General features: G+C 41.5%; 2 protein-coding genes and 1 long non-coding RNA gene across 13 annotated transcripts in view; 2 read left to right on the forward strand and 1 right to left on the reverse strand.

Moving 5' to 3' along the window:
* LOC135498832 (uncharacterized) overlaps window positions 1-27993 on the forward strand; it is a 399598-nt gene that overhangs the window by 162758 nt on the left and 208847 nt on the right. The window lies entirely within an intron of this gene.
* LOC135498848 (uncharacterized) overlaps window positions 1-27993 on the forward strand; it is an 82567-nt gene that overhangs the window by 9978 nt on the left and 44596 nt on the right. The gene's annotated exons all lie outside the window — the stretch shown is intronic.
* Window positions 8186-27993, reverse strand: part of LOC135499168 (uncharacterized) — a 31297-nt gene continuing 11489 nt past the window's right edge. The window contains exons 7-9 of the mRNA XM_064789836.1: window positions 26402-26528; window positions 12412-12604; window positions 8186-8483 (exon numbers count right to left, since the gene is read on the reverse strand). Coding sequence (XP_064645906.1) covers window positions 8186-8483; window positions 12412-12604; window positions 26402-26528 — 618 coding nt within the window. The remainder of the gene's footprint in view (window positions 8484-12411; window positions 12605-26401; window positions 26529-27993) is intronic.

Here is a 27993-nt window from a genome sequence, read left to right on the forward strand (position 1 = left end):
CAAGCTTGATTCAAGCAGCACACATAAGTCGAGCACATACAAGCCATGACACAGAACACATTAGGTTTTATAATATGGATTGGCAGTCGAAGCGAAGGCATACTTTATTTAGTTGCTGGTGATTCACTGCCAGTTAAAGGGATTATTATCTTGTCACAATATGGTATAGTTTGGAATATGAATTTGGCCAAGTTCATGGGGATGGATAGGTGGCGCCAGCATCTAACCGAGCATATATTTGCATTGGCCATAGAGGAACCTACCCGTGCAAATCACTGGCAGTTAAAGGGTCTAGCATGTGACATAAGGGTAGTTTGGAATATCAATTTCGCCTGGTTCATGGGGATCGATAGGAGGCGCCAGCATCTAACTAAGCATACATTTGCCGCTATGATCATGAATAGAGGGGCTAAAGTGCAAATCACTGGGACTATTATCTTGCGACGTGGGGATGGATAGGTGGCGCCAGCGTGGCAGATGGAAGATATATATGTTACGTATTGAAGTACACAGGGGGCTCAAATCTGCACCACACAAAAGAGTACATCTCAAGATAAACCATGACCAAAGCACTATCCACTGGAGGTATTCTGTGGCCGTGTTAGCCCCTGGTTTAATTTATTAGGAACAGAACCTGAAGCGGTCGAATATAATGGTCGCTCCCCCATTGCGCTTGTTGCGTTGGGTTGCTTACTTTGCGCAAAGTCCAGTAAGCCTTTCATCAAATGCAAAATGGCCAAGCGTGAGATGTTTTGTCTGGTACTCTCATCAGTGAGTGAAAGTTGATTACTTAGCGACAGTGAACATGGCCAAGCTTGGAGATTTGGGAATTCACGACAACAGTGCTGTGCAGACCATTTATTTACACAAGAAAAATATAATTTAGAAAATTTCAAAAATAGCACATAACAGCTTATCTGCGGCATTGTAATACATATTATATTCAACATTTACGACATTACCATGCACTAGGGAGGAAAGAAATGAAATAATTTGAATTATGTCAAGAAGTTCTATTTAGCGTATTTTATTAAAATAGGTATTAGCGTATTTTATCAAAATACGCAAAATAGAACTTCTTGACATGATTCCTGTTCTTTCCTCCTTTTCCACTGTTTCGATCGGCGTGGCCTAGCGGTCTCGGGTATCGAAAACAACTCATTTTAAGCTTTGGAGAACTTTTGTTTTTGTAAAATTGGATGAAATTTGAAGCAACCTAACGTGTATGCTATGTTGTATGTGTAAAGTGTGTAGTAAATATCTAACTGTCACTGGCTCATCCATTGTGAATCTCAATTCAATGAGTTACTGGATCGGAGTACAAAATGAATTATAATGATTCATTAGCCCAGCGCCTGATCGATACAAAACCTCCAGAAAGCTCACCACTTGTCGCAGTGGTTGATAGGGTGAGGGACGAGGCTGGTCCACTGCGTCCGGACTGTAAGTATATTATGCCCGGGTTGCTCAGGAAGGGCTCACTGGGGCAGATCTCTTTGCCTTTGGTTTCGGCATGGTCCAGCCGGGTTTCCAGCAGTTTAAATGGCTGAAACCTCGTGGGTAGATGAATATAACAGTAAATGACTGCACCCTCTCTTCCACCAGGTCTGCTGACTGAGCATGCGCAGAAGGAAAAACCGTTGTGGCGCACTGAATAACCACAGGTGGCCCATAAGTTTTATTTTTGATTAATTCCTTTCCGTAACAAAAACAAGAAGAATTCACACCAAGGAGTCTAAAATATACAACGGGATAGAATAATTCCGAACACTTACAACTCATTGACCGATTTAAAGGGAAAAGGTACTAGCCAATATGCATCGTAGTCAGGCGGGGGGGGGGGGGGGCAAGAGGCATTTATAGGCCAAAGGAGACAAGGGGGTAATAGATAGTGTCCAAGCGTAGGTGTAAAAAGTAGTATGATGATTATGACCTATAGTGCGACATGAAACCAAGGTAACGGTTCAGTTAAATTGTTGCATCAACTTTTGTTCAGTAATTCTATTTTGTGTAGTGTCAGTATTATAAAGTGATCCCTTGAGAACAGAGACTTTCATGTCATCAAGAAAAGGCCCAGGTTTATTTGAATGTCCACCGATAGGAAGAAGTGTTTTTGCGCCTGATGGATTGTGCTTGAGCACAATGACCAAATGGGGGTTTAGGCCAAAGGGAGTGGGACTGAGCCCTGTTTGTTGGGTCTGAGCCCTATATGCAATATGTGGGGGATCTGGAATGCACAGATGGCTATATTGTACAAAATTAAAAAAAAATCCACCATCAAGAGAAAAGGTTAAAAAAATCTGAAAATATTGCATGCCGACCACCAGTTATTGCTTTGTTATTGTAATTCACGTCATTCCCGCCAGTGCCCATAGCTGTTCGGATATATTCTGTGGTCACTTGCGTTCGGCACTTGTGGTCAATTGCAACCAGGGCAATGGGCCTATCTATGATTGATTGACCATGAAAGCCGAAAACGGCATTGAAATAAATATTTGAAAAGAGAACACCTGTGCGACAAAATGAATTAAATCTGCATGTAAATCAGGGGTTGAGAGTATGGGACCGAACATCCCACGAAAACGAGAGGCATTTTCAGTCAAAGCGACGCATTTTCTGTCGTCCGCTAACGGAAACAAAATAAATTTGAAGTTTATCCCCTTCGACCAGAAAAGAGTTCCAGGAATGATGGGACCCCACATCCCGGAAAGGACCAAACATCCAAGCAATGGCAGACGAACATCATTTTGATAAGTTTTTTTTGTATTAGTCCTTCATACAAGGTCATAGTCGTCTTAGAGAACGTTAGTCACAAAACTGGCACCATCAAGCAAAGCATTACTCATTGAGCAATATGATAATGCCAATTATGTTACGTATATACATCGCAGAAATCGGGAATTTCAATAGTTTTCTCGGCCTCCAAATCTTTTATCGAGGGTATATATTCAAGTGTGACGAACAGCGATCCTAATTTATTTGACGTAGTCAAAACAATTACTTAGACGCTATCTTTCCGAATTGTCCAGTGCATCACACTCAGTAGCCCTGCTGGCACGGCATGATATTTTACCAGTCTATTTTTTAATTCATTTTTTCACATAAATTATTATTTTACCCATTTTTATTTTAAATTGTTCAATTTGGCTATGATCTTTTTTATAAAAGTGCATTGGATTATTTTGAAATCGAAAAAATAATTCCTATCTTAATCGAAAATACTGTCAAATGGACTCTCTAAGCAGCTAGGTAGGCAAGATAAAGTTATCCAAACATGAAGTCATCAAAACTAATCACGCTTCTCTTGTAAGGGGGATGTATTTAGTGGTAAATCAAAATGACCTTGTGGCGCCCTTACTATAAGTCACCAAAAAGATGGCTAATTTAACCTCCCTCTCCTGCCTATTGTCCCCTTAAACCCAGGGGGAGTCCAGTCCAGCGATATAGATAATAAGAAATCCATTGGCAACACAGGCGCAGGGAGCAGATGGTTTTACCAATGAATTTGTTGATTCATCTATTCATGAAATTAAAGAGATCTTTTCGGACAGTTTCTAAAGTTATGATGACCAAACTGTTCTAAAAAGTGCCTAAAATGCGTTTTAGTATAATTCTGCTAATAGCCCCCGAAAATGATAAGAAGAGACATGGATGAAGTTTGAAACAAGAGCATTAAGGAGCCTATTTTAACTAAAAGGCTGGGGTTTTTTTTGGGGGGGGGACGTCACATTACATTCGATTTATCTAAAAATGGAAAAAAATTGGTCAGGATAGACTTGAACCCATGACTTTGGAACCTTTCGACATTGGGTGAAAGAATCACTGTAAGCAGTGTGAGCGCCTTGGCAAACGAGTAACTTCGTCAGAAGGTCATCACAAGTCGTCATTAAACAGCATTAGTTGACATAATTTCGCTGTTCGTCACACTTGAATACCCTCGATATAAATTTTTGAGGCCGACCATCGGGAATGGGCACATCAGATTACCCACGATGGTACATCATATAACCCATTCTCAAAAGCAATTTCGGGCGGATCTTATCCACATAAATGGGTAATCCCACAACCCACCATAGGCTAGCCTGCCCATCGGGAATGGGCACATAAGATTACCCACGATGGGTACATCATATAACCCATTCTCATAAGCATTTTCGGGCGGATATTACCCATCAGTTTTCACAGTGAATGCTTGGATGTTAAATCCGCGGATTCCGGGATATTTCGTCCCATTCCGGGATGTGCGGTCTCATCATTCCTAGAGCTCTTTGCTGTTCGAAGGGGATAAAACTTCAAATTTATTTTCTTTCTGTTAGCAGACGACAGAAAAATGCCTCTCTTCGACTGAAAAAGCCTCGTTTTTTGTGGAATGTTCGGTCCCAACCCCCAACCCCTGTAAATGGCGTTAATTAAGCATTATTTCAGAGGACTGCCACTTATCAGAAGAGCTTGCAGTATGTGAACCCCAAACTTAAAGTTGTACCCCAGATCATAGGCATTGCAAAGTGCGTTCCAGGCGCAGGTTTGACGTCCGCTTCACACGTGTATTTTTGGGTGTGTACACTCAAGGGACAAAAGGGACAAATAGACTGCTTTGCGCCGTTATGACCCTGTTTTTTCCAAAATTGAAAAGTACATTAAATCTCATGGCAGTTAGCTTATGTGCCAGAAAAAATTTCCCTCTTGAGTATAAGGGGCGCGAACTTGGCAAAGTACAAGTACAACCACTTCAGGAAGAGATAATCAGCTGGATTCCACTTCTTTTTCGTTAAACTAAGGTATCACTCCTCAGTTTCATTAAATCCATCAGCCGCCAGTGCCTGGTGTGACACACAAGGCATCACCCCCAGATGCATGCTGAGACCAAACTACTGCAACCAGATACCCAAACCTTCTATTAATGGAGGCAGAGTCCTAAGGTAGCGTTCTTATTAGTTTCGATACCAGTAGGCTGCTTCACATTTGATACCACCTAGATTCAGCAATGGGTCCAAAATCAGGCAAAAATATTCAAGTGTTTTGCAAAGTTTGTGCCCAATATACTTGGAGGGAAAGATTTCCAGGCACATATAAGCTATATAGACAATTAATGTACTTTTAAATTTTAGAAAAAAAATCCAGGGTCAAAACAGCGCAAAGCGGTCTATTCGTCGGCTGAATGGATAACACCCAAAAATGTACGTGTAAAGTGAGACGTCAAAGCAGCACCTGGTGTGATCAACAGAGAATCTGAGACGAAACTACTGGAAACAGATACACACACTTGCACATTTTTATCATGCTGATCCACCGTCGTTGTGCGTATATTCTCCTCACCACCGATAACTCCCCCCTGATCGGCCGTCAGAAGGGCTGTTACTTTATCGGTAGTCTCCCTGCATTTCCTTCTTTTCCCACGCGTCCATATCGCGACAACACTAACATTAAACTCACTCATGGTTGTCGCACGAGACACGCACTGAAAGGGGTGTATACAAAACCAAGACCTAAGACATAAGACCTAAGACCTAAGATCCCCGAAGTACAAAACTAAGACCCGGGAGGCCAATTCCAAACTAAAATTTTGAAGAAAAATATCAGAGTCTTAGTTTTGTACATCAGGGGATCTTAGTTTTGTACGTACAAAACTAAGATCCCCCGAGGTACAAAACTAAGACCCAATTCCAAACTAAAATTTTGAAGAAAAATAACAGAGTCTTAGTTTTGTACATCAGGGGATCTTAGTTTTGTACGTACAAAACTAAGATCCCCGAGGTACAAAACTACCAATTCCAAACTGAAATTTTGAAGAAAAATATCAGAGTCTTAGTTTTGTACATCAGGGGATCTTAGTTTTGTACGTACAAAACTAAGATCCCCCGCGGTACAAAACTAAGACCCAATTCCGAACTGAAATTTTGAAGAAAAATATCAGAGTCTTAGTTTTGTACATCAGGGGATCTTAGTTTTGTACGTCAGGGGATCTTAGTTTTGTACGTACAAAACTAAGATCCCTGATGTACAAAACTAAGACCCATGATTTCTTTCCAAATTCTGCCCCTCTTTCGAATTCATTTTGATGTAGTAATATCACCTTTGAGATGCATGCAGTTGCTCCATCTGAATAATACCTCCATATGCACTATGCAGGCACGACCGGTCATCACTCTAGCATATACTCTAGCATATACGGCCTCCATCCAGCTCCACAAAAAGTGGCGAAACCGGTGCAATACTCCTTTGAGTCATTCGGAGGAGCGCCGCCATCGGAAGAGTTGGAACGAGTAAAATATGAACGTTTTCTTATCCATCAATTACATACTAACCGAGTCAAACAACGTTATTGCAATATAGGCCGTTATTTAATGAATTCGAAAGAGGGGCAGAATTTGGAAACTAAGATCCCCTGATGTACAAACCTAAGACTCTGATATTTTTCTTCAAAATTTCAGTTTGGAATTGGGTCTTAGTTTTGTACCTCGGGGGGATCTTAGTTTTGTACGTACAAAACTAAGATCCCCTGATGTACAAAACTAAGACTCTGATATTTTTCTTCAAAATTTTAGTTTGGAATTGGGTCTTAGTTTTGTACCTCGGGGGATCGTAGTTTTGTACGTACAAAACTAAGATCCCCTGATGTACAAAACTAAGACTCTGATATTTTTCTTCAAAATTTTAGTTTGGAATTGGCCTCCCCGGGTCTTAGTTTTGTACCTCGGGGATCTTAGTTTTGTACCTGGGTCTTAGTTTTGTACTTCGGGGATCTTAGGTCTTAGGTCTTATGTCTTAGGTCTTGGTTTTGTATACACCCCACTGAAAGCCATCATAATTGAAGGACCAGGTGTTCAATGAGTAAAGGTTCCAGGGATGCTGACCAGACCCAAATGCTAAGTGCATGTTTTATAGAAGAAGGCTAACCTAATCCTGAGATTGTCACTATCAATTCAGGCCGTCATTCAATTACTTTGTGTCCAATTTGATTGGTCACCCGTTTATGATGGTGTTTCTGATGAATTTCCTGGCCCTCCATGTCGGCAGAGAAAGGATGATACTTAAGGACTGATATTAGGCATGATTTTTATGGAGACAATGAAGCTTTCTAAAACACAGTGCATTTAATTCGTTTTTCTTTGCCAGTAGGTAGTGCTACCTTTGATGCTCCCCAAATCCTGCCCGATAGCGAAGAATCGGGCCAAAAAATTTCGAGCTCTGCCAATTTCGCCCCCCCATATACTCGGAGAAAAGATTTCTCTGACAGATCAGCTTACCACGATCAGATAGGCAAATTAATGTACATAATCCGTTGTTAAAGCGGTGTATTTGTCCGTTGAATCAGGAATCCCCAAAAACACGTGTATTTTTAACGGGACTACGCACCATGTGCCACTGTGTCACCACACGCCCTAGCCGCATCACGAAATCGTTGCGCGAACCCATTTTGGTAAATAGGAGGCAAATCTCTGTTGCTGTACCTCACTAAAGATGTTCTGCATAATCAACTGACTCGATTGCTGGTAGACATAGAGCACGGCCAATTCAAAGGAACACAACGTTTTTGGATACGAACTATGGATGGACACTTTTTGCTGATTTTAAAACTGTGGAGTGGGACCTAAAGATTTATTTGCGTATATATCCTGCATCCCCTGTTTTTGATATATGCGTCGTATGGTTGTATTTGTAGTTTATCATGTTTATTGTGATTCGACCAATAGTGGGTTGTCGAGGGTAGGTTGTGTACTGTAAAATCGGTCATTAGCCGTCCTGAATTTCAACTCCTGGCTGGGAATAATGTGGTATATCAAAGGCGACCAATGAGTTGTAAATGGTTGGAATTATTCAGGCAGCCCAGGAGTTTTATATATATTTTACTCCTTCCTGACCCTATCCCGTATATTTTAGATTCCTAAATGTGAATTCTACCAAATGCGGGCCACGTTTTTTATTTTTGATTAATGTGAATTGATTGATTGAATACAGATGTGATTTCTTTTAATATTACTTCAATTATTACAAAATATTGCACGCATACTGGTTCAGGAAAAATCAACCTCTGCCTCTCTACAGAACATACATCATCCTTCCTCCACTCAAATACTTCAGCACACCATGATAGAACCGCAGCAGTGACATCTCAAAAGGGAATGATACAATAATGATCCCTGCTTATACCCGTTTTGAGTTTTCCTGACTTCAGTCGCTTTATCTATAATATGTCATTAGGAAAGTGCTTGTTACTCCTACCGTGTGAGACGACCGAATAAGTTTCAACATGAGAGTGTAACTTACGCAACTTATCTTTGAGAAGGTCCTTGGCAGATGGTCGATCTTTAGGGATCACAATGAAGGTCTTCTTGAGGAAATCTTTCACACTATCAGGAACATTTTCAGCAACGGAAGGAGTATTTTTACTTCCAATCATAAACAGCACATGTGCTGCATTGCCAGACTCACTCCATGGACGAGTTCCCTTGGCCATTTCCAACACAACACAGCCAACGCTCCTGTGGATAGGATACACATTTGATTTAGCATCGGGTGAATTATAACACCATACATAACATTCACGAGGCGATCATGTTGCTGCCGTGTGGCTATGGCAGTGTTGTTACATTGACACTTGTCTATGAGGAAGATCAGTGGCGTAGTGGTTAGAGCACCGGGCTCATAATCAGGAGGTCGTGGGTCAACCTCGTTTACCCGGAGGTCATTACGTGCTCCTATAGTCACTTGCACTGCACCTGGTACCATGTTGAGTTAAAACATATTTGATTGGTCAAAGAATAACGTTTGACATGTAAATAAGATGTAAATAACGGCATAATAGAACTTAATGGACACGGATAATATTAGCTAATGCTGATATAAAAGATTGATTTCCTCTACAAGAAAATTGCGTCATTTAGTCGGGCCATGCGGGAACTCCAAGCAAAAAGAACCGAAGAAGCACGTGTTACAAACGCCAATCGAGCGAGCACTGTGAAAATATTATTTTGAAATCCCTTTTGATAATTTATTTAATTTATCTAAGTATAAGGCTTCTTTATCTGTATTCAGCTTGAGATAATTGCTCAATTTTACAATTATTTGGTCGGCTGCAAAAAGTTTTGGTCATGATGAAACAGTGCTGACAAATAGGGCCCGAATAGACGGATCAGCGGTCAGACATGCTACGTCACCCCCAGATTCTGGCGGTGACGCGGCATGTGTCGTATAGGTGTTTCCAGGGGATACGGTGAAGCCCTTTTGAATGCTAATCAATTGGACTCCGGATGTAGAGGTTGGTCGCGGGTTCGATTCTCGGAAGGGCCACCGCTGTTTCGTCTTTGTGTCTTTGAGCAAGGCATTTTAACCTACTTGCTTCTCCACCCTGGAGTAAATGGGTACCTAGCTGGCAGAGATGGCAAACTATGAATGTTAGTCCTGAGCGCTGTAAAGCTGCAGCTCAGACCTGTGATACTCTCACAGAGTAGAGCTTGAATCATGAATGTGAACCAGCGTACAGTCATGACAGTGCCCACATGTATAACCATAGCGGGGGCTTGTGGTATTAGCTCACCTCTCTGAGAGGTGAGCTAAGAATAGCAAAATTCGTTTGAACCAGGGGATGGGTGAGCTTTTGCTATGGCGAAGTGTCTGTTGTCTTTTGGCGGGGCACATTTGACAATTTAACTTCAAACATTGACAATTTAACTGCTAAAAGGCTTAAAAAATCTATTGTGCATTTACACTACATTTTTAGTCAATTTAGTGACAAATTTGAATGTGCTCAAATCACTCTAATTCATTAAGAATATTGTATTGCTGATGATTTAAGGTCAAAACAAGCCAAAAAAATGAGAAAAAAACTTAATTTGACCCCAATATGAGCCAACCTAGCCCCGGTATAAGTTCGGATTCATTTTCACAAGTCTTGTTGTGTTGCCATTCATTTTGTTATTTCTTTGAAAGAAGCAAAGATATCCCTTAATCACATCCTAAATTTTCAGCTCCATAGCTTGCTAATTCTGGCCAGGGCTGGTCTTTGAACTTGGTGCTGTTGGCTGCAAAATCATGACTTTTTCTCGATTTTGTCCTCTTTCGTCGCTTTTGGCACAGTTGTACCACTCTTTGAAATGTCTCTCATTTCTCCAAAAATGTCCAGATATGACTTTCCTTTGTTGGAGAGTTGTGGGATGTCATCTACATTAGTTTGAAAAAATTCTCAAAATGTTAACCCCTGAAATGTACCTTCATTGAGACAAGACCACTAATGAAGATTCATAGGTTGGAGGGTCGAGGCCTATCAATTAGACGAGTGCATGTTTTTAACTCTCGAGTACTTATTTCGAGAGGTATTGAAAAAATATTTGCAGTGGCATGTCTACAGATATAAAGAAATTATTTGATGAAAAAATTAATTTCGAATTTTGCTAATTGGGTAATAGGGGGCGTGTTTTGAGATTTTTCTGCCTGTTGGCTGAAAAGAGTGGAAATATCAATGTCTGTCTAATTTGTCGATTATCAAAAAATTTTCGTGGTCAACTACCAGTTTTTTTTTCACCATTTACTTGCCCGACTGTCCAGAATATCATATCAAAATTTCAGATGCACAACCCCACGCAGTATTTGATGCGTTGCGGTCAAACATTGACAATTTTTAAAACTGCTAAAAGGCTTAAAAAATCAATTGCGGTCTTGTCTCTCACGATTCAGCCTGTTGGGCCTATACTGTTTTGCACTTTGTTTGCGAGTGTGCTTCAGAAAGGATGAATTAGGTGGTGATTATGTGGGAGATATCAGTGTGCGTAACTGTTATGCTTGGAATTATGATGCTGTAGAAATGTGTAAGTACTGTAAATAGTTATGAGCTCAGTCTATCATTAAAACTTATCAATTAGATATGAAGTCTTAGCCCTATGTTTCTTAGTTCCTTGGTCCATTAGAATAAGATTGGTGTCAGATCAGTGGTGACATCGTACTTGACGAACTAGTTAATTTCGTCAATATTTGGATGCCCAGGGTTGTGACATTTATTTTCTTTTTTTCTTTAATGGTGACACTTTACCGCTCGACCCGGTTTTACGCTACAGTAGAAATGAGCATAATTGGTAGCCTAAATGAGGCGTAGGGCTACAAAACCTCATCTACTTATTCAGAGAGCTACATCAATACAAACATATCAACAGAAGTGTTGCTATCATCTAGAAATAACAATGAGCAAACCCACATCAAGTACCTTCAAAAAAGGAAATATTCGCTGTTGAATCTGCCTGGGCTTTCAATTTTTTTTGCTGTCGTCTGCTAGCGCTTTGGTTACCACAGTGACAGGTCCTTACTGACAATTTAAAGTGCGGTTCGTTCTAAATCCGGGTATCTTAGAGTTCGCTACTATACTTCCCAGACAATATTTCGACGTCCCCTAGTTTCTTTTCCGTCCAACCATACCAACAGTAAATTGATGAAGACACTTGACCGAAAATCTATTATTTCAGTTACTCGTCACTGACACCCTGCAGAATGTAATAGCTTACATCATTTAATATGATATTTGCATTTGAAATATCATTTGGTAGAATATTGCTAGATAAATTGGACTCGATCAGTTTTGAAAATGGTAGATGATCCTTATGCATGCGTTCACTTTCGTGCTTTACGTATAGATCACCGTGCACCAATATAGGTAGACCTGCGTACGCTTTCATTAGTTCAGATTCTGGAGCTGATACATCATAGACTGGAGGCTTGATCGACAATTAGTGTTACAGTGCAGCATGCGCACATACTTAGGATGCACAGTGTAAATAATGGAGGCTGTAAGTCAATGAAAACAATTGATATTTCGAACATTTGTGAGAAGTCTTCAAATCAACGAATTTTCGACGTTAAAGACGTCAATTCGGTCCATTCGTCACGTGGTGTGTTCACTGATATTCGCTCTCCAATATATACCGAAAAATATGTAATCAAAATGTCCTTAAAGAACGATGAATTTACATAAAGTGTGCGATATTGTAATCCCAGCATACACTTGATTTTATTCGGAAGGTGATAGAACACTGCTACGCAGGGGATGAATCGTGTACGTTGTCCACCATTGTACTGGTGACTGTAGTGCACATGTGGTCGAAGTGACAAAAAACTCACACATGCCAGTAGTTCGCATCGTATCAACACATACTCGCGTTAGAAAAAAACTGCCATCGTTAATTTCTATTTGCTAACGGTTTGGTATAGGTTTCAACACTAGAATAATGGCCAGTCATTTGATAAAAATGATCATATCATGATTTTACTCGAATGTAAGTTAAAGGCAAAACAATGGACAGTGAAATGTTCCCATCAAGTATATGTACCCATGCGAAGTGCATACACAGAGAACAGTGTGGGATGCAATAAAATTGCAACTAATTAGGAAAAGCAAATAAACGCAGTGCGTTATTTTAGTCTCACCAGATATCTGTCTGTAAGCCATATCCCTTTTTCTCGTCGTCCTCGCCCTTTACTGCCTCTGGTGACATGTACTGCACTGTTCCTTTATCAACAGTTAATGCTCCATGGGTCAGGCGACTGGCTTCGAGCTTCTTTGAGATTCCGAAGTCCGCCAATTTGATACGGTCATCGAAGCTCAAAAGTATGTTGTCAGCTATAAAGTAAAATGACATGTTGTTGTGATGTTGCAAACAGGTGTAAGTGCAAAAATAATTTGAGATAGAAAATTATTATTAGTAAACCCAGATCGTCAATGTTTTAAGACTGGCTAGTATGTACCCATCGCAACTGTGATAAGAATGAGATCACAGAAATATAAAATCAACTTTTTTTTACGATAACACAAAACATATCGGGTTATTCAGAAAAAAAAACTGCCATTCATCTTAGTTGTATATCTAAGAGGGAGGGAAGCGCTGAACATATCTTAAGATTTGTTATCTAGGATTACATGTTTGTTCCTCCAATTATGAAGATTTACAAAGTATAAGGTGAAAAGAATGAACAAAAAATGAATCCAGTTTTAACAAAACAAAACTGCCCATGTGTGCATTGTACAAGTGGTCGAGTTATTTACTTAGCTCTTATCGATACAAGATAGTTCCATTACCCTTCAGCCGATTGCGGCTTTTCTGAGGACGAACATTTTTGTATCAAAGTCATAGTTATCTAGCTGTCTGCCCAGTAAAGTTTTTGTGAGCAGACTGTCGTTCATGTTCCAAAGCGTGGTACTGAGATTTGTGGGACATTCACGATCATTTCCCAGTAGTTGTAGCGAAGAAAACCCCGAATACCCGCAAATGTAGACTCCCAGGGCAGCCCATCGCATCATCCAATTTGGTCTCCTTATACCGGGCGACAGGACGAGGCCGGTCCAATGCGTTCGGAGTGGATCGCAAAAGAGGTGAACTTGCGGGTCGGTATACCTCATGGAACAGCGATCACACTTTGTCTCTGTGATAGTCTCTGGTGTTTAGTTTGGTCAGAAAATCATAGTCACTTTTACGCGCAAGGTCGAGCTGAGCAGCCGTCCCTGACAAAGACGGGCAATCAGATGATTTTTTAATGTTTGCTACCATAAGAAGGTTATTTTCTGCACACACTACGACAAAACGTTGATTTTCAAGATCAAGGACAAACATGTAATTTTGTACTAAAACTTTCCTAATGGGTGGACAGAGTTCGAATGAGTCGGTAGACATGCTTAAAGAGCCCGACGAGGAGGGTAAAAAAAATTACATAAAAAACCAAAACATTTATTTTGGGGAGTCATTTTGACCCCGGGATCCTCCCCCGAATTAGTGCTTATACACCGTTATATGATGTTGGCCTATATTTTGTTTAATTAGTGTAATTGAGAGGCCTGAAGTATGCAAGTCAAATAAATGGATCAAAACACCCGTCTCCTGGAAAAACACTCAACACAGGATATTTTGACATGGCTCATGAAAACCTTTATACCCCCAATTTGGAACAGCCTGGCTCATGGTGCCCGACGGCTCATTGTACCCCACTCTCCCCTACACAGCAGACTTCGCTGGCTGAAGAACACTGTTTTGGTCATATGGCACACATGACATCCAAAAACCGGGGCTCCATACGCCTTAGATTTACTTGGGGGTCATAGCCAGATGTTGAATTGGCCCCAACTTGAAGGGAAGCGGGGAGTTCTTCCACCGCCACTGCCACTACCATCAGCTGTTGATGACGCGGTTATGTTAATTCGCCTCTGCTGTGCATGCAACCAACTTGTTCATGCGTACACATCAGTCTGCTACATAGCCACTTCGATAAAAGATAGTGGTATTAAGAATCTCTTTCCAAAAAAGGTTTTATCTTATTCCGACTTGGAGGGATACCGTAGATTATTTCTGTAACCGTTTTCAACAAACGCGTAGAATTAGATTGCGACTTAATTATAGGAACATCTTCAGACGTCACAAGAGCAACCGAAGTGATTACCTAACGGTAGTCAATCACTTGACCGATCACCTGCGAAATGCCCAGTCTTATCAATGGAAGCATGCCTTTTATCACGGATATGCCTTTCACTGCAAGAGGAAAATTTAACATCAACTGTATACAACACATGAAATATGTCTCAATGTACGTATGAACAAAGAAATCCTGAACGAAAACGCTGAGTGAACGACGACTCACTAGGGAGTTTCCGCATCGCTTACGATTACGATTAAGATTACGATTTCAAAGTCGTAATCGTTATACTCTCAAAACCGGTGTAACATCTGTGGTTGTTTCCCATGTGTCAGTGTTTCCAAACAATAGGCAGCTAGAGAGACCATGACTTTTCAATGGGGGGATACACAGAGAAACTTGTCAATCTATTTTTGAGCGTTCCCAAACAATGAGGGGAAACACTCAAAAACAGAAACACTCAAAAACATTACACCGGCATAAACCAGAAATTTAGTTTCCGCATTCACACCAACGACTTGGTGTACTGTAGTATGGGCCCTATACTCTGCTCTCATGCTCTGGGTGCACTTTTCTCGGCGCTAAAACATGATCAAAATCGCCGTCGATCACATTAAATGCAGTTCCTATGTTTGACAGATATGTTCTAAAGTATTCTTCAATGAATATTTCACCTTGAATTTGATATGTAGCGTGGAAAATAGGCTTTTCGCTAATCCATGTAATCGTTTTTCGACTTATGAAGATCAGCCGGAATCCTCGTAAGAACGTAGCACCAAAAATCGATGACGTCAAACACAAATCGTAATCGTAATCGTAAGCGATGCGGAAACTCGCTAATATCCGTTTACATACGCGTAATGAGCTGCTCAGGGATAGACTGTCTGAAAAACTTGTATACGCGTAACTAGAGCGCAAATTCTGATGACCTAAATGTCGTAGTGGTGCGAAAGCTCACTTATCTAGGCCAACGTCGTCGTTGAACATGTTGAATGGGCAAATGGTTTTTATTCAGGTCGCCAAATATATGGGGGCGAAGGCTACTCTCAAGTGATATTTCGATGGCTTCCCATATTATTCATACCTGCGTAGTGTGTCTTCTTTCCCATTCCTGCATGGTTAGTAAGTAACACCCTGAAATACCCTGAATCTCAAGATGCGTAAGATTTTGGTATCGCCCCCCCCCCCCCCCCCCGCATGAGAATCAATCAATTAGACCCCGCAGAAGACCAGAAAAGCCATAAACACTTCATCAAATTGATACCAACGAAGTCTCAGTCCTTTTTTACCCCTCAGCCCAAATGGCCTAGAGGGGTATTGTCATCACGTACGCCGTCCGGGCGGGCGTTTGCTACTTGGTTTCCGTCGATTTCTAGAAGGACAGCTTTGACAATCAATTCAATTTTTGGTATGTACATTTGGGGTGACTAGAGGAAGGTTCCTTCCGAAAACGGGCTTGTTCCGATTATCAATATAGCCACCAGGGCGGCGTGTTTGAAATTGGTTTCCGTCAATTTCGAGGAGAACCGTTCGTCCGATCAAATTCATTTATAGCTTAGCTGACAAAGTCAGCTGAGCTTGTCAAATGGTTCAGATGGCGTATGTCAGTCCTTCCATCCATCCGTCAACATGGGCCGCACGTTTTTTAGCCTGGCACACCTTGGCCAAAGTAACATATTAGCAATAAAGGGCACACTGAACTCTACTTGTAAACCAAATTTTGTCGCGATTCGTTGATCCTAGGTGGAGCTGGGTGCCCGCGAAGTATTTTCACTTTTTCAGCAATATCTTCTGAACCAATGTTTATGTTGAAAAAAGATCTAATGTCAACAAAAGAGTAAATTAAGGAGTAAAATTGTCAGCTTTTAAAAGCTTCATAATATGTCACCTGGTGGCGCTAGCGCCCAATTTGTACTTTGGGCCAAATTCAAAATTCGCGCCCTTTCAGGAAGCTCCCATCATGCAGTGTCACGTGACTTGTGCCTCATTAGCTATATGCAATTTTAGCCTTCGATGATGCACGATGGTTTGGGCTAAATAGACCAGAAAACGAAGGGAAAACACACAATTTGTGTCTCTATTGTTTATTATTCATCATCTGCGGCCAAAGTTTGTCGATAGGATCAAGTAGCAACGAGTTTTTTGCAAGAAAACTCGCGAACTGGATTTCCGGAAATCATGGAAGATCGTCGTCATCACCAAAGTTATATCTGCCCTGTGATGATATCAGCCCACATCGCACATTGTCGCATGGATATCGTGGTAAGGAAAATTGGTCCGATTTCTTGCAGTCAAGTGCTGGTTTATTCATCGGACACTGTCAATTCTCCCTACCACTCACAGAAGCCAAGCCATTGCTGTTAAGTTATGCAGGGGCTTAATCAATTACCTGCACTCCCTGTGGGGTGAATAACATAACCTTTTGAACAGCTGGTTGTAGGGGGATGATTGGAACAGCCGGTATACCTGCTGACCTGCTGAACCCAGGTTAATGTTATTTTCAATCCACGATTGCAGGTCACCTGATTTTCGAGATTTCGCGGGAAATGAAATTGTAAACAAACGCATGTGTGCAGTTCCAATGTAAACAAAAAGGTATTTTTGGTACTTTTGGTTGCTGGACTTGGGTTTTCCCGCAGTTAGGAGCTGGGGTCAAATTGGTGGTCTATTGTTTATGGGTGCTGTTTTAGTCAGAGCTAGCCCTTGGATTATGAAGGGATTTTCAAATTAAGGTGACCATGGTCTTTTTTAGTGCTCACCACAGCTTTCAATGCTTGAAGTTGATGTATCTGAAGAGGCGCGCTGAACCTGACATGGCCTTATCAATGAGCTGCTCACGGTGCTGAACTTCTAGCTTGCCTGTCGACTAAGTGTCTTGCCCGAGACATTGGTACATGTAGGAGGAGCACGCATTTTAAAGTTTTAGTAGTGATAGTACAGTTGGTTCGAGCCATTTGGGAGCCGTCATGTGAAGGCCTATCTGAGTTCTCCTTCTTCTTCTCCGTATAAAAAGGGGCATATTGCTGACTAAGGAACGAGGCATATTGACATTGCCTCATCATCTCTATCGGACCAATTGATATACTTTTTATGCATGCATACAGCACGCCATGGAGAAGTCACATCCTCTCTGACACTTCATGTCTGAAAAGCTACTGATACAACATACTGAACTAGGGATATCTTCCATTGCCTCCTGTATTATTTACATACCATGGATGATTAGTTCAGTCATATTTCATCCAGCTGGCAACTCTGCATTGGAAATTTTAGTGGTATAACGTATACTCTTGACCTTCAAACAGTAGTATAAAGCCGATATTTACTACTTTACACCCTCTGTCCTATGTTATTACTATCAGGTCATCCAGCTGAGCGCCAGGCCCGTGGGCCTCTTGTTGGTATGTACGTTGGAGGTGACTAGAGGAAGGTTCCTTTCGAAAAACGGCTCGTTCTGATTCTCAATATGGTCACCAGGGCAACGTGCTTGAAATCGGTTTCCGTCAATTTCGAGGAGAACGGCTTGGAGGATGGAATCAATTTTTAGTGGGTGTAGGCCTAATGTAGTTTTATAAGGGGAAGGTTTCTTTCGAAAATCAGCGCAATTCGAAATTCAATATGGCCGCCACGCTCACATTCTCGAAATAGGTTTCCACAATTTTAATTTCCATATGCAAACTAACCACTCCACTAAGCCAACTTCACCATTATCTCACCTTCAACCTTAATAGGCTGAGGGGTTATGCTCGCTTTGCAATGCTATTTTTACTGATGTGTTATCAAAACCCGTTGGTCAACAGCTACCGGTTACAGGTACATCACGTGTATAGGCCTACCCAACTTAGTTATATCACTATTATCAAGCTCGTTTACCCAGGGGTCATTGCGCGCTCATATGGTGACTTGCACTACCCCTGGTCGCATGCTGATCTAAAACATATTTGATTGGTCAATGAATAACCTTTGACATGCAAATAAGATGTAAATAATGTTTTGACTCGTGGCATATCATGGCATATTGAATTGGCGAAAAGGGCGACTTATCGAGTCTACAAAAACATTTACCCTAATGCCATCCCCAAAAAACTGACGGCATATTATAATTCATAGACACGGATAATGTGCTAATGCTGATATGAATGAAATGGCCAGGGCCATTGTGCTCACCTCATGTGGAGGAAAGATGGATAAAGAGCATGGTATTGTGTCATGTAGTGTTAGGTTTGATGTAGGTCCAAGCAATTACAATTTCCCCAAAATGGCCAATTTACAGTACATTCGACCTCTGTGACCTTGAAAAGTAGGTCAAATCAAAGAAGACCCGGGTGACACATTGAATGGTTGTTAGAATTAGATGTACCTATGATATAAAATTGCTGCCAATCGGGCAAGTCATTCCTAGGAATAATGGCATTTTGAAGAATTTAGGATTTGGCCCCCTCCCTGGAGGCCAAACGGCAAATCAGATCGCACCAAACTTCGGTGCCTGAGATCACCTGACCAAGGGGTACATGTGTACTTAATCTGTGATCAATAGTCATTGCAGTTAATAAACGTGCCATAGTTACGGCCTGACGGCGAATTTACGCCATTTGACCTCTGTGACCTTGACAAGAAGGTCAAATGAAAAACCTGTGTGATATATACTGTATGGTGGTTAGATGTACCCATGATATCAAATTGGTGGCAATCGGGCAAGAAGTTAAGGAATAATCACATTTTTAAGGTTTTTGGATTTTGCCCCCTGGTGGTCAAGTGGTGAATCATATTGTACCAAACTTCAGTCCCTGAGATCACCTGACTAAGGGGTAAATGTGTACCAAATTTGGTATCAATAGTCATTGCAGTTTAGAAACGTGCCATCGTTACATCCTAACGGCCAATTTACACCATTTGACCTCTGTGACCTTGAAAAGGAGGTAAAATCAAAAACCCAGAGGATATATGATGCACCTTTGCTAGAAGTACCTACCCTTTTTTTCTTCAAAATTTCCCGACTACTATTAAGGGAGATATTGCATATTTTCACTTTTAATGTTTGGCCCCCTGGTGGCCAAACCATGATACGAATTGGACTGAAACTTGGTCTCCAAGGTGTCATTACATAAGGGTACATGTGTACCAAGTTTCAACTCAATAGCTCTAACAGTTACGAAACGTGCCCTGCTAACGGACGACCGACGACGACGACGGACGCCGGACGCCACGGTATGGGATAAGCTCACCTCTGCTAAAGAGGTGAGCTAAAAATCAAGTTGCCCCTAAAAGAAAATTGCGTCTTTTAGTTGGGCCATGCGGGCATGTATTTTTAGTTAAAACGGATCGTTAGCACCTGCACGCACCATGCCTCCATGTGCAAGTCCAAATGACATGATGTCGCATCGTTAAGTGTGTAGGATTGTTCAAAACTGAAATTATGACCTCTAATCTTCTTCTTCTTTGTTCTCTCTTAGATGGTCAGTACCGTCCTAGCGGTGTACGCCTTCGTCTTCCTTAGCTGGTCCTGGTCACCCGCGTACAACTGGTCCTTGATGGAGGTTCCCGATGGCCAGATCTCCTCCCTTAGGCACCTATTCCATAGAACTACACGGTATACTACACTATACGCGAACATGACCATGAAACTATTGTTCGCGTATAGTATAGTATAGGGTATAGCTCTATGGAATAGGTGCCTTAGGGCTGATAGGTCAGGGCACTTGGACAGTTTGTGGCTGACAGTCATCGGTTCGGAACTGCAGGGGCACAGGTCACTCTCTCCGATTCCAAACGTGTAGAACATACAGTGTTTTAGTCTGCAATGGTCGGTTCGGAGGCGGAATATGATGGCTTGCTCTCCTGGTGAGGTTGTGGCAGTTGTTTTGGTCATATTCGGGGTGGTTGTTTTTCCACTTGGTCTTGAAGACTGTTTTGACTGTTTATTTGGCCTCGTCGTAGAAGAAGCTCATGCAGGTCAGTCTGCTCCTTCCTAATTCCTTCATTTGCGAGACGGTCTACTCTTTCGTTGCCTCTAATGTCACAGTGGGTTGGTATCCATTGTTGTAGTTACAAAGGATGTTCAAAGCTGTGATCAGGTGGTCTAGATCCTCGCTCCTGGGGTTCTTGTGTGCTTCTAGGACGAAGAGGGCGTCTGTGAAAATGACAATGCTTTTTTGGGCTTTTCTTCTCCCCTGTGCCAGTCTCTTGGCCGCTTCTTGCAGTGCTGTCGCTTCCGCTCTGAAGTTGCTGGACTATCTCCCTGTTGGTATGGCGATTTCCTCTTCCTTGGCCTTGAACTTGATGAGGATGCCAGCCCATCCATCTTTGGTAGCTTCAGCTGCAGAACCATCGGTGTGGGCACGAGTCCACTTCTTGCTTGGGTACTTGTGGTGGATGTGCTCCAGAGCGAGAGCTTTCCTTGCCTCATCCGTTTGATGCTGCTTTGCAAGAATTCCTGGAATGTCAGTTTCGATTTTCGGTGACATCTTTGGGTTGAGTGTTGGGTGTGATCTGCTTGTTGGAATGGGCTCCGGTGTGGTATCTCTGAGTTCTGGTTATTTTTCTCCAATTCTTTGCTGTGGCTGATAAAGCTTCCACGTTTAAGGCGTTTTTTCACTCATCTTTGACTTCTGTGGTGCATTGGATAGTTGGTCATTCTCTTGCACTTTTCGGCTTCCGTCATCACTTTTGTGTCCCTGCAGTCTATTAGGGGCTGCAATGATGCTCGGGTCTCCATTGCAGCAATTGGAGTCAATTTCATTCTTCCAGTGATGATTCGTGCAGCTTGATTTGGTACTCAGTTTAGCCGCGCCATGTTGGATTTGGTGGCAATTGACATTGCAGGCATCACATACTCAAGCACTGGGCGTACGCTTCCAACATAGAGCTTCTTGAGAATCCTGCTGTCAGCACCCCACTGGCTACTTGAGATCTTCTTCATTAGACCTAGGTTTTCTTTTTTCGCTTTGGCAGTACTCTTGTCTGTGTTGGCTCTCCATGTCAGTCGCTTGTCGAAAGTTACTCCGAGGTAGATTGGGGACGGCTCCATTTTTAGGGGTTCGCCATTCAGTGTGAGCAGTATCTTCTGTTGTTTCGTTGAGAGGCTGAAGATGGTGTATACTGTCTTGTGGGTGTTCACGGTGGTCAGCCATTTCGCGGTCCACTTCTGGAATTGGTTTAGGACATACTGAATGTGGCTTCTGTCCACTTTGAGCTTTACTTCAGAGCACCAAAGTACCAGGTCATCTACATAGATTGCTCCCTTGACCTTCTTTGATATTCTAGCCAGGATATCGTTGATGAAAATGAGAAAGAGTGTAGGGGATAGTACTCCTCCTTGCGGTACATCCTGCCTTATTAACTTCTTCCTGCGGAGGTTTCCTTGGACAAGAACTCTGGCTTTCCTTTTGTGCAAGTACTTTGAAATCCACTTGTACATGTTACCGGTGACTCCGCTTTGGTGTAGTTTAAGCTTCCTTTCTTCCACACCTTGTCAAAAGCTTTCCCCATGTCTATAAGACAGCTACTGTTACCTCCTTGTCTTGAATACATCTTCATTACTCTGTGAGATGTAACTTAATGTAACCGGATATTCGGCAGATCGTTGCCTTTTGAAGCCAGCTTGTTCTGGTGTTAGAACTTGTTTCTCCTCCAGGTGCCATGTCAGTCGGTTGTTGATAAGCCTCTCCATTACCTTTCCCACATTGCTTGTGAGACTGATGGGTCTGTAGCTTCTGGCATTTAGCTTATCCTTCATGGAAGAGGTACTCGTGTTTTTTGGGAAGAAGTGAAGAAAGTACGGGGGAAGTATACGTCATTGCCCACAAAGATGGATGGGAAGGTTGGAATAGGTAATCTGTTTGCTGATAATTACAGAGCTCTCCAGCGCTCTATAACTCTGTCTCACATCGTGATGATGATTTGAAATTGTTGCAGGGTAAAATAGAAAATTATATCATAAACAATTGTTGTGTCGGTAAATGAAAAACCTCCTACAATGTCGAAGTAGACAGTATAGCAGGCGCTATTAAACGCCTGAAGAAGGGTAAAAAGGACAGTATTAATAACGTATCCTCTAATAATTTTATGCACAACGGAAGCTGCATGTTTATCTCACCTTCGTGTTAAACACAATGATATCTCATGGTTTCTGCCCTAGTGATTTCTCTACGTCTACTGTTGTCCCTATTCCTAAGAATACGAGAAAATCATTTAATGTTTCTGAGAATTACCTTGGTATTGCACTGAGTAGCATAATTGGTAAGATTTTAGATTGTATCATTCTAGATAAATATAGTGTGTTTTTGTCAACAAAAGACAGCCAATTTGGTTTCAAAAAGAATCTGTCAACTACAAGCGGCAGTTTTATGATTGAAGAAGTTATTATATAGGTATTTCAGTAACAATGACACCCTGTGTATTGTGTCATGCTTGATGCATCCAAAGCGTTTGATTGTGTGAATTACATCATGCTCTTCAAGATTCTGCGAGGTAGAGGTATTTGTCCCCTTATATCACGTTTACTACTGACTCTGTACCACACAGACAATTTGTGTTAAGTTGGACCAATATGCGTCCCCCACCTTTATGGTTTCAAATGGCGTAAAACAGTGCGGTGTTTCATCACCAACCCTGTTCAATATGTACATAGGAGAGCTTCTGGATGGGTTGCAGCGGACAGGTATCGGCTGCCATATAGGTCACATCTTTTGTGGGGCATTCGCTTACGCGGATGATGTTATAATTGGAGTACCGTCGCTTTTAGCTTTGTGGACAATGCTCGGGGTTTGTGACAAATTCTCCATAAAGTATAGTATAAAATTCAATGCCACAAGAGTAAATTGCTTGTATTTAGAATGCAAAGGGTTGACGAAATCACGGTGTTTTCTTATGATATTTAATGGTATCCATTGTTAAGCACACTGCACGCTAGCACTTTCACACATACACTAGATAAATGTACTTCTATTCATTTACGAAATAAACATATATATATATTGGTCTTATGGTATCTCCAGTCTATCAAGAGGTAGTTGCTTGTCAACGGCGCAACAGATGTTATAGATCTTGATCTCCTGATTGTTGGTGAGCAGCTTGATTCCATTGATATCTGCTTCCTTGTTTGTGTCAATGGTGAAGTTTTGTACTGGGATAAAGTTATGTACCAAGACTAAGATTCCACCCTTATGTCTGTCGAAGCGATCCATGCGGATTGTTTGGTATCCCCGCATGGTGAACCTTTGCCTTTCAGTGAGCTGGGCCTCCTGAATGCAAGCAACATCTATCTTCTCTGTTTGCAGCCTTTCGGTGAGAGCGGCCTTCTTGTTGTAGATACCCTCTGCATTCTACTGTAGAATGTTCAGCATCCTTGCCTGATCTTCTTTGGCTTTGCTCATTTGGCCAGTAGATTTCTCCTTATCCATTGTACATGTCTCCTGGCTCCTCAAGACATGGTATAGGGACCACCCGTAGCATGTGGTGGACCCCATCGAGGCTTGGGGCCCGGCACCCGTCCAGCCTGGTGGGTCTTCACAGATCGAGCACCATCTCTAATACGGTTATGTTTGTCCATCATGAGAGTAGAGTGCGTAACATCCTAGTTATGCGCCGAATTGGCCAGATGTTTCCGTCTTCGGCGTGCCAAATGACCCTTTGGTGGGGAGATTGGATGGGTGAGTGCCAGGGCGTGTCCACATGCCAGTGGGCCTGCGTACACTGCACGTCTGGGGCTCCAATCTGCTCCGAGATCCCCAGCAGGCTTTGCCTAGAGCCGCAAGGTGTCCAGTTACCGCAGGCCACCCCGGATAGGAACTGCTGGAGTCTTGATAGAGTAGAGGCTATGTACTGACAGGAGGAGACTTACATACAGTACATCTGCTCCTCTTTTTACCCGAGGGCTAGCCAGCGGCAGAAGCTGAAAGCGAGAAAGGTATTGAGGCACCTATAGCTACTCTACACTACGCTAAAGCACTAGACGCGTCACACCACCCTGTTTTAAAACCACGTGGCCCACTTACCTCTAATTAAAAGCTAATTAACTCTATTATAATAGGTAAAAATTGAAAATTTTATGCAAATGGGAAGATAACTGTTGGAACTAAATCATACATTGAAATAAATATATTCCAGTTTGTGAGTAATATGTTATAGATATTTTTTGTTGGAAGCACACTGAATGTGTCAAAGGTGAACCCTAGCCTCAAGGTGTATGAAAGGAGTTGCCTTCTGGCATTGTGGTTCCTGCGCCAGCCAAGAACCTCAAACAGTCGGATGAAAACATTGCAGTTTTTAGGAGGAGAAAATCTGATGGAGGAAATGAGGTAATCTGTCTGAAACTAGAAGCTTTACTGCAATGCTACAAATTCATGAAATAACTTTTTTCTCTCGCTATTTCTAGGAAAATGGAAGGCTGGCAGGCTATGCGTTTTGCTTGGTACTTTTATTACTCAGTTTTAAACATGTTAAAATAAATGCGATTCTACCCTACAAATAAAAATTTTCCTGGCAAAAAACTGAAAACTGTTTTTTGCTGCTGATCGGAGTATTGTCTTGACCTCGATGTCGAAGGCTGCGGCAAACGCCGAACTTCATTTGTACTGTGATTAATTATCTACCTTGTTAATTTTTTATCATTAATGAAAGATAAGGATCCACTGTTTGAAATGGCATTTTTACTGCATTTTAGCTCTTTTGGGGGAAATGTGGTAATAGATCGTTTTTCCTTCCAACCAAGCTATGTTGATGGGCAGAGACCTGTATTCATCCACGACCGGAAGTGTGGCACAGTCACATAGAGCTTATCAAAATGTCAAGTTGTGGTTAATACATGGCTGGGATGGACCAAAGTGGAATTAATTCTCAATCTGTGGTTGATTCTTAATCTACAGAGTCAGGCCATCACAGAAATATGCTTTTTGATAATATATTTAAGAAAATGTGGTCTCACTGGTCAGTTTAGAACTTGTACTTTGACAGGGCCATATCAATGCGCCAGTGACGTTTTGATGGATATGGTGTACGGAAATCTTTTTTTCTGAGGCAATCGGTATTGTAATTTTTTAAAACTTTATTATGCTATTGGCAAAGGGTTCTTCTTGACACATATAAAATTTTGTGCAGATTGATTGGTCCAATGAGTACTTTTTTTACCAAAACCTATGCACAACAATGTACACGTAATGTACACATGTTTTAATAGAGGACTCTGGCCTGATGTATAGAAAACTAAGACCATTAAGATTACACCTACTCCTTACATCCAATACGGCGATCGCATTTTCCCTTTTTAAATCGGTGTGGCCTGACTTCATATTGCTGTTGGTCTTCATCAATATTTAAATAACGTAGCCTTTCTTTGAAAATGATAGTATGTCATTCAAAATTCACACATTAGGCACAAACAGACATAATTTTTATTTAGTTTTGGGTATGTAGCTTTCCAAATAGCATTCCGCGAAGTTACTATTTATAGCTCAAAAGGTCATTTGCATAAGATATTGATGTCGTTTTAGTCACGTGACAGTCGGACATCGACACTCATTTCTACGCATTTGAGCTTATTTCAAAGTCAATTATCTTTGACCCTGCATTGTTTTTAGCATGAATGATACCATAGAGTCAGAGAGAGAAATATTCAGAACAATTATGTAGTATTTCCAACACTCGGACATGTGCCAGATTGAATCTAACTGCCCTAGTTAGAAAGCCTGAATCCATTACGAAACCGCATGTTTGTCCGACATTGCCTGTAATTCAGCGATGGGGAAATAGAGGGCAGCAGCTGCAGTGACGTCATCTTTGCGGAATGCTATTGAATGCACAGTGACCTTTCTGGCGAGTACATGTTTATAAAAGCGGCAGCTGCCATTCTTGAGTTCGACACCTGTCAACTTAACTACAGGGAGGGGCATGCCTGAATTAAAAGATTCTAACTTTTAAAACCGAGGAAGTCCATATATGGCAAGTGCAAGTATTGGATGGGATGACAGAATTATAAAGCAAGATTGACCAAACCTGATCATGTATGTGACTCACTTACACTTGATATCCCTATGGGCTATGTGTTTCCCATGGAGGAACTGAATGCCACAGAGAATCTGATACGTGTAGCTTCTTAGTTTGTCCTCAGTCAGTGGCTGTCCGGCTATCTTCTTTGTCAAAGATCCCTGTGAAATAAATATGTTTGAAGGTTATCGAAAAAAGCCATTTCACGCAATTTGAACATCGAGGAAAACGACATACATTTAAGGGTCAATAAAGGCATTGACTAAACAACATGCCGTAGTCCGGTAAGTAGAAGTTAGCTTTTAAAATGCCAGACGCCCCTTCCAGCAAACCCATTTCATGTCTCTGCGCGAACCTGGTACGCTGGGCTTGTTCCGAAACAGTGCTAATGCTCCTATGTACAGAATGAAATATCATTGTCCGAGGACACATCATGAGAGCTGTTGCATTGCGATACATAGCAGGCCTCCATTAGACTGTGTGTTCGCCGATATTCTGGTCATGGTAATGTCGGTTCTGGAATAGCGTGCATCCGTGTTGTAGGTTGGAATTGGAAAGAATGGACATAAACAAGACAGTGCATATGTTTTAGCACTTTTGATTGCCATTTCGGCCGTAAGAAAGTGATATGAATTTGGCACAGTAGCGGCTCTCTGGGACCTCACAAACAACTATGCCCGCGATTTCCAGCGGGTGAATTCTTGCTTTAAGGTGACTGTGATTATACAGTATTGGGGCTTATATGGTATGATCCGACCTGGTCATCAGCTGTGCTCTCATTAGAGAGTATTCACAGACATTCAATAATCGGCCAGAGACTATAAGGAAAATATAAAACATAAACTTCGCAGAATAAAATGTCTTGTTTTCTTCGTCAGTGGTTTGCCTGATCAGGGAATAAAATCAGCTCGGTGTACATAATTGAAGGTCATAATTTTAATTTGTGTTCGTAGTCGTGGAATGTAGGTTATGACTTTTGAACACTCACTTGCCTGGTTTTCCCGATAGAGGCGCAACTGTCTAATTATGAAAAATGTGCACCGAGCATTATCCGTGAGTTATATATGAAACAGTTTTCAAATAAAAAAGATGTGTTTTGGCATAAGGAATACAATTCACAAAACATATCCAACTTTTATCCCCGTTTTAAGCATTATATTATGTTAGCTCTCCAAGAGGGCAATACTTTTTTAATGTTTAGTTATTCATATCTTGCATGTATTGTATTGTATTCTTTATGTCAAAATAAATCCTTTTATCGCAATATTACGGATAATGCTCAGTGCATACTACAACGACTGCTGAACGACTGTTGTCACATTTTTCATGATCAGACAGTGGCGCCCCTATCGGGAAAACCGGGCAAGTGGATTTTCAAAAGTCATAACCTGGAATTTAGACCACGATTGAGGGGGTAAATTTTTTTTTACTGCTTGAAATGCCCGGATGGTCAGAAAAATACCATGATGGCGTGTTTTCTTCAAATTGTTAAACTTCGCCAATAGATCGATATTTAACAAAATATTTTCTTATAAAAACATTACACTTGCATGTATTATCGCAGTTAAAGGCAAAGCATAGGCACAAAACAAAGTGGCATTTTGTTCTCCAAAAGAGCCGCTTTAG

This window comes from Lineus longissimus, chromosome 14 (genome assembly GCF_910592395.1).
Source record: "Lineus longissimus chromosome 14, tnLinLong1.2, whole genome shotgun sequence".
Taxonomy (NCBI): domain Eukaryota; kingdom Metazoa; phylum Nemertea; class Pilidiophora; order Heteronemertea; family Lineidae; genus Lineus; species Lineus longissimus.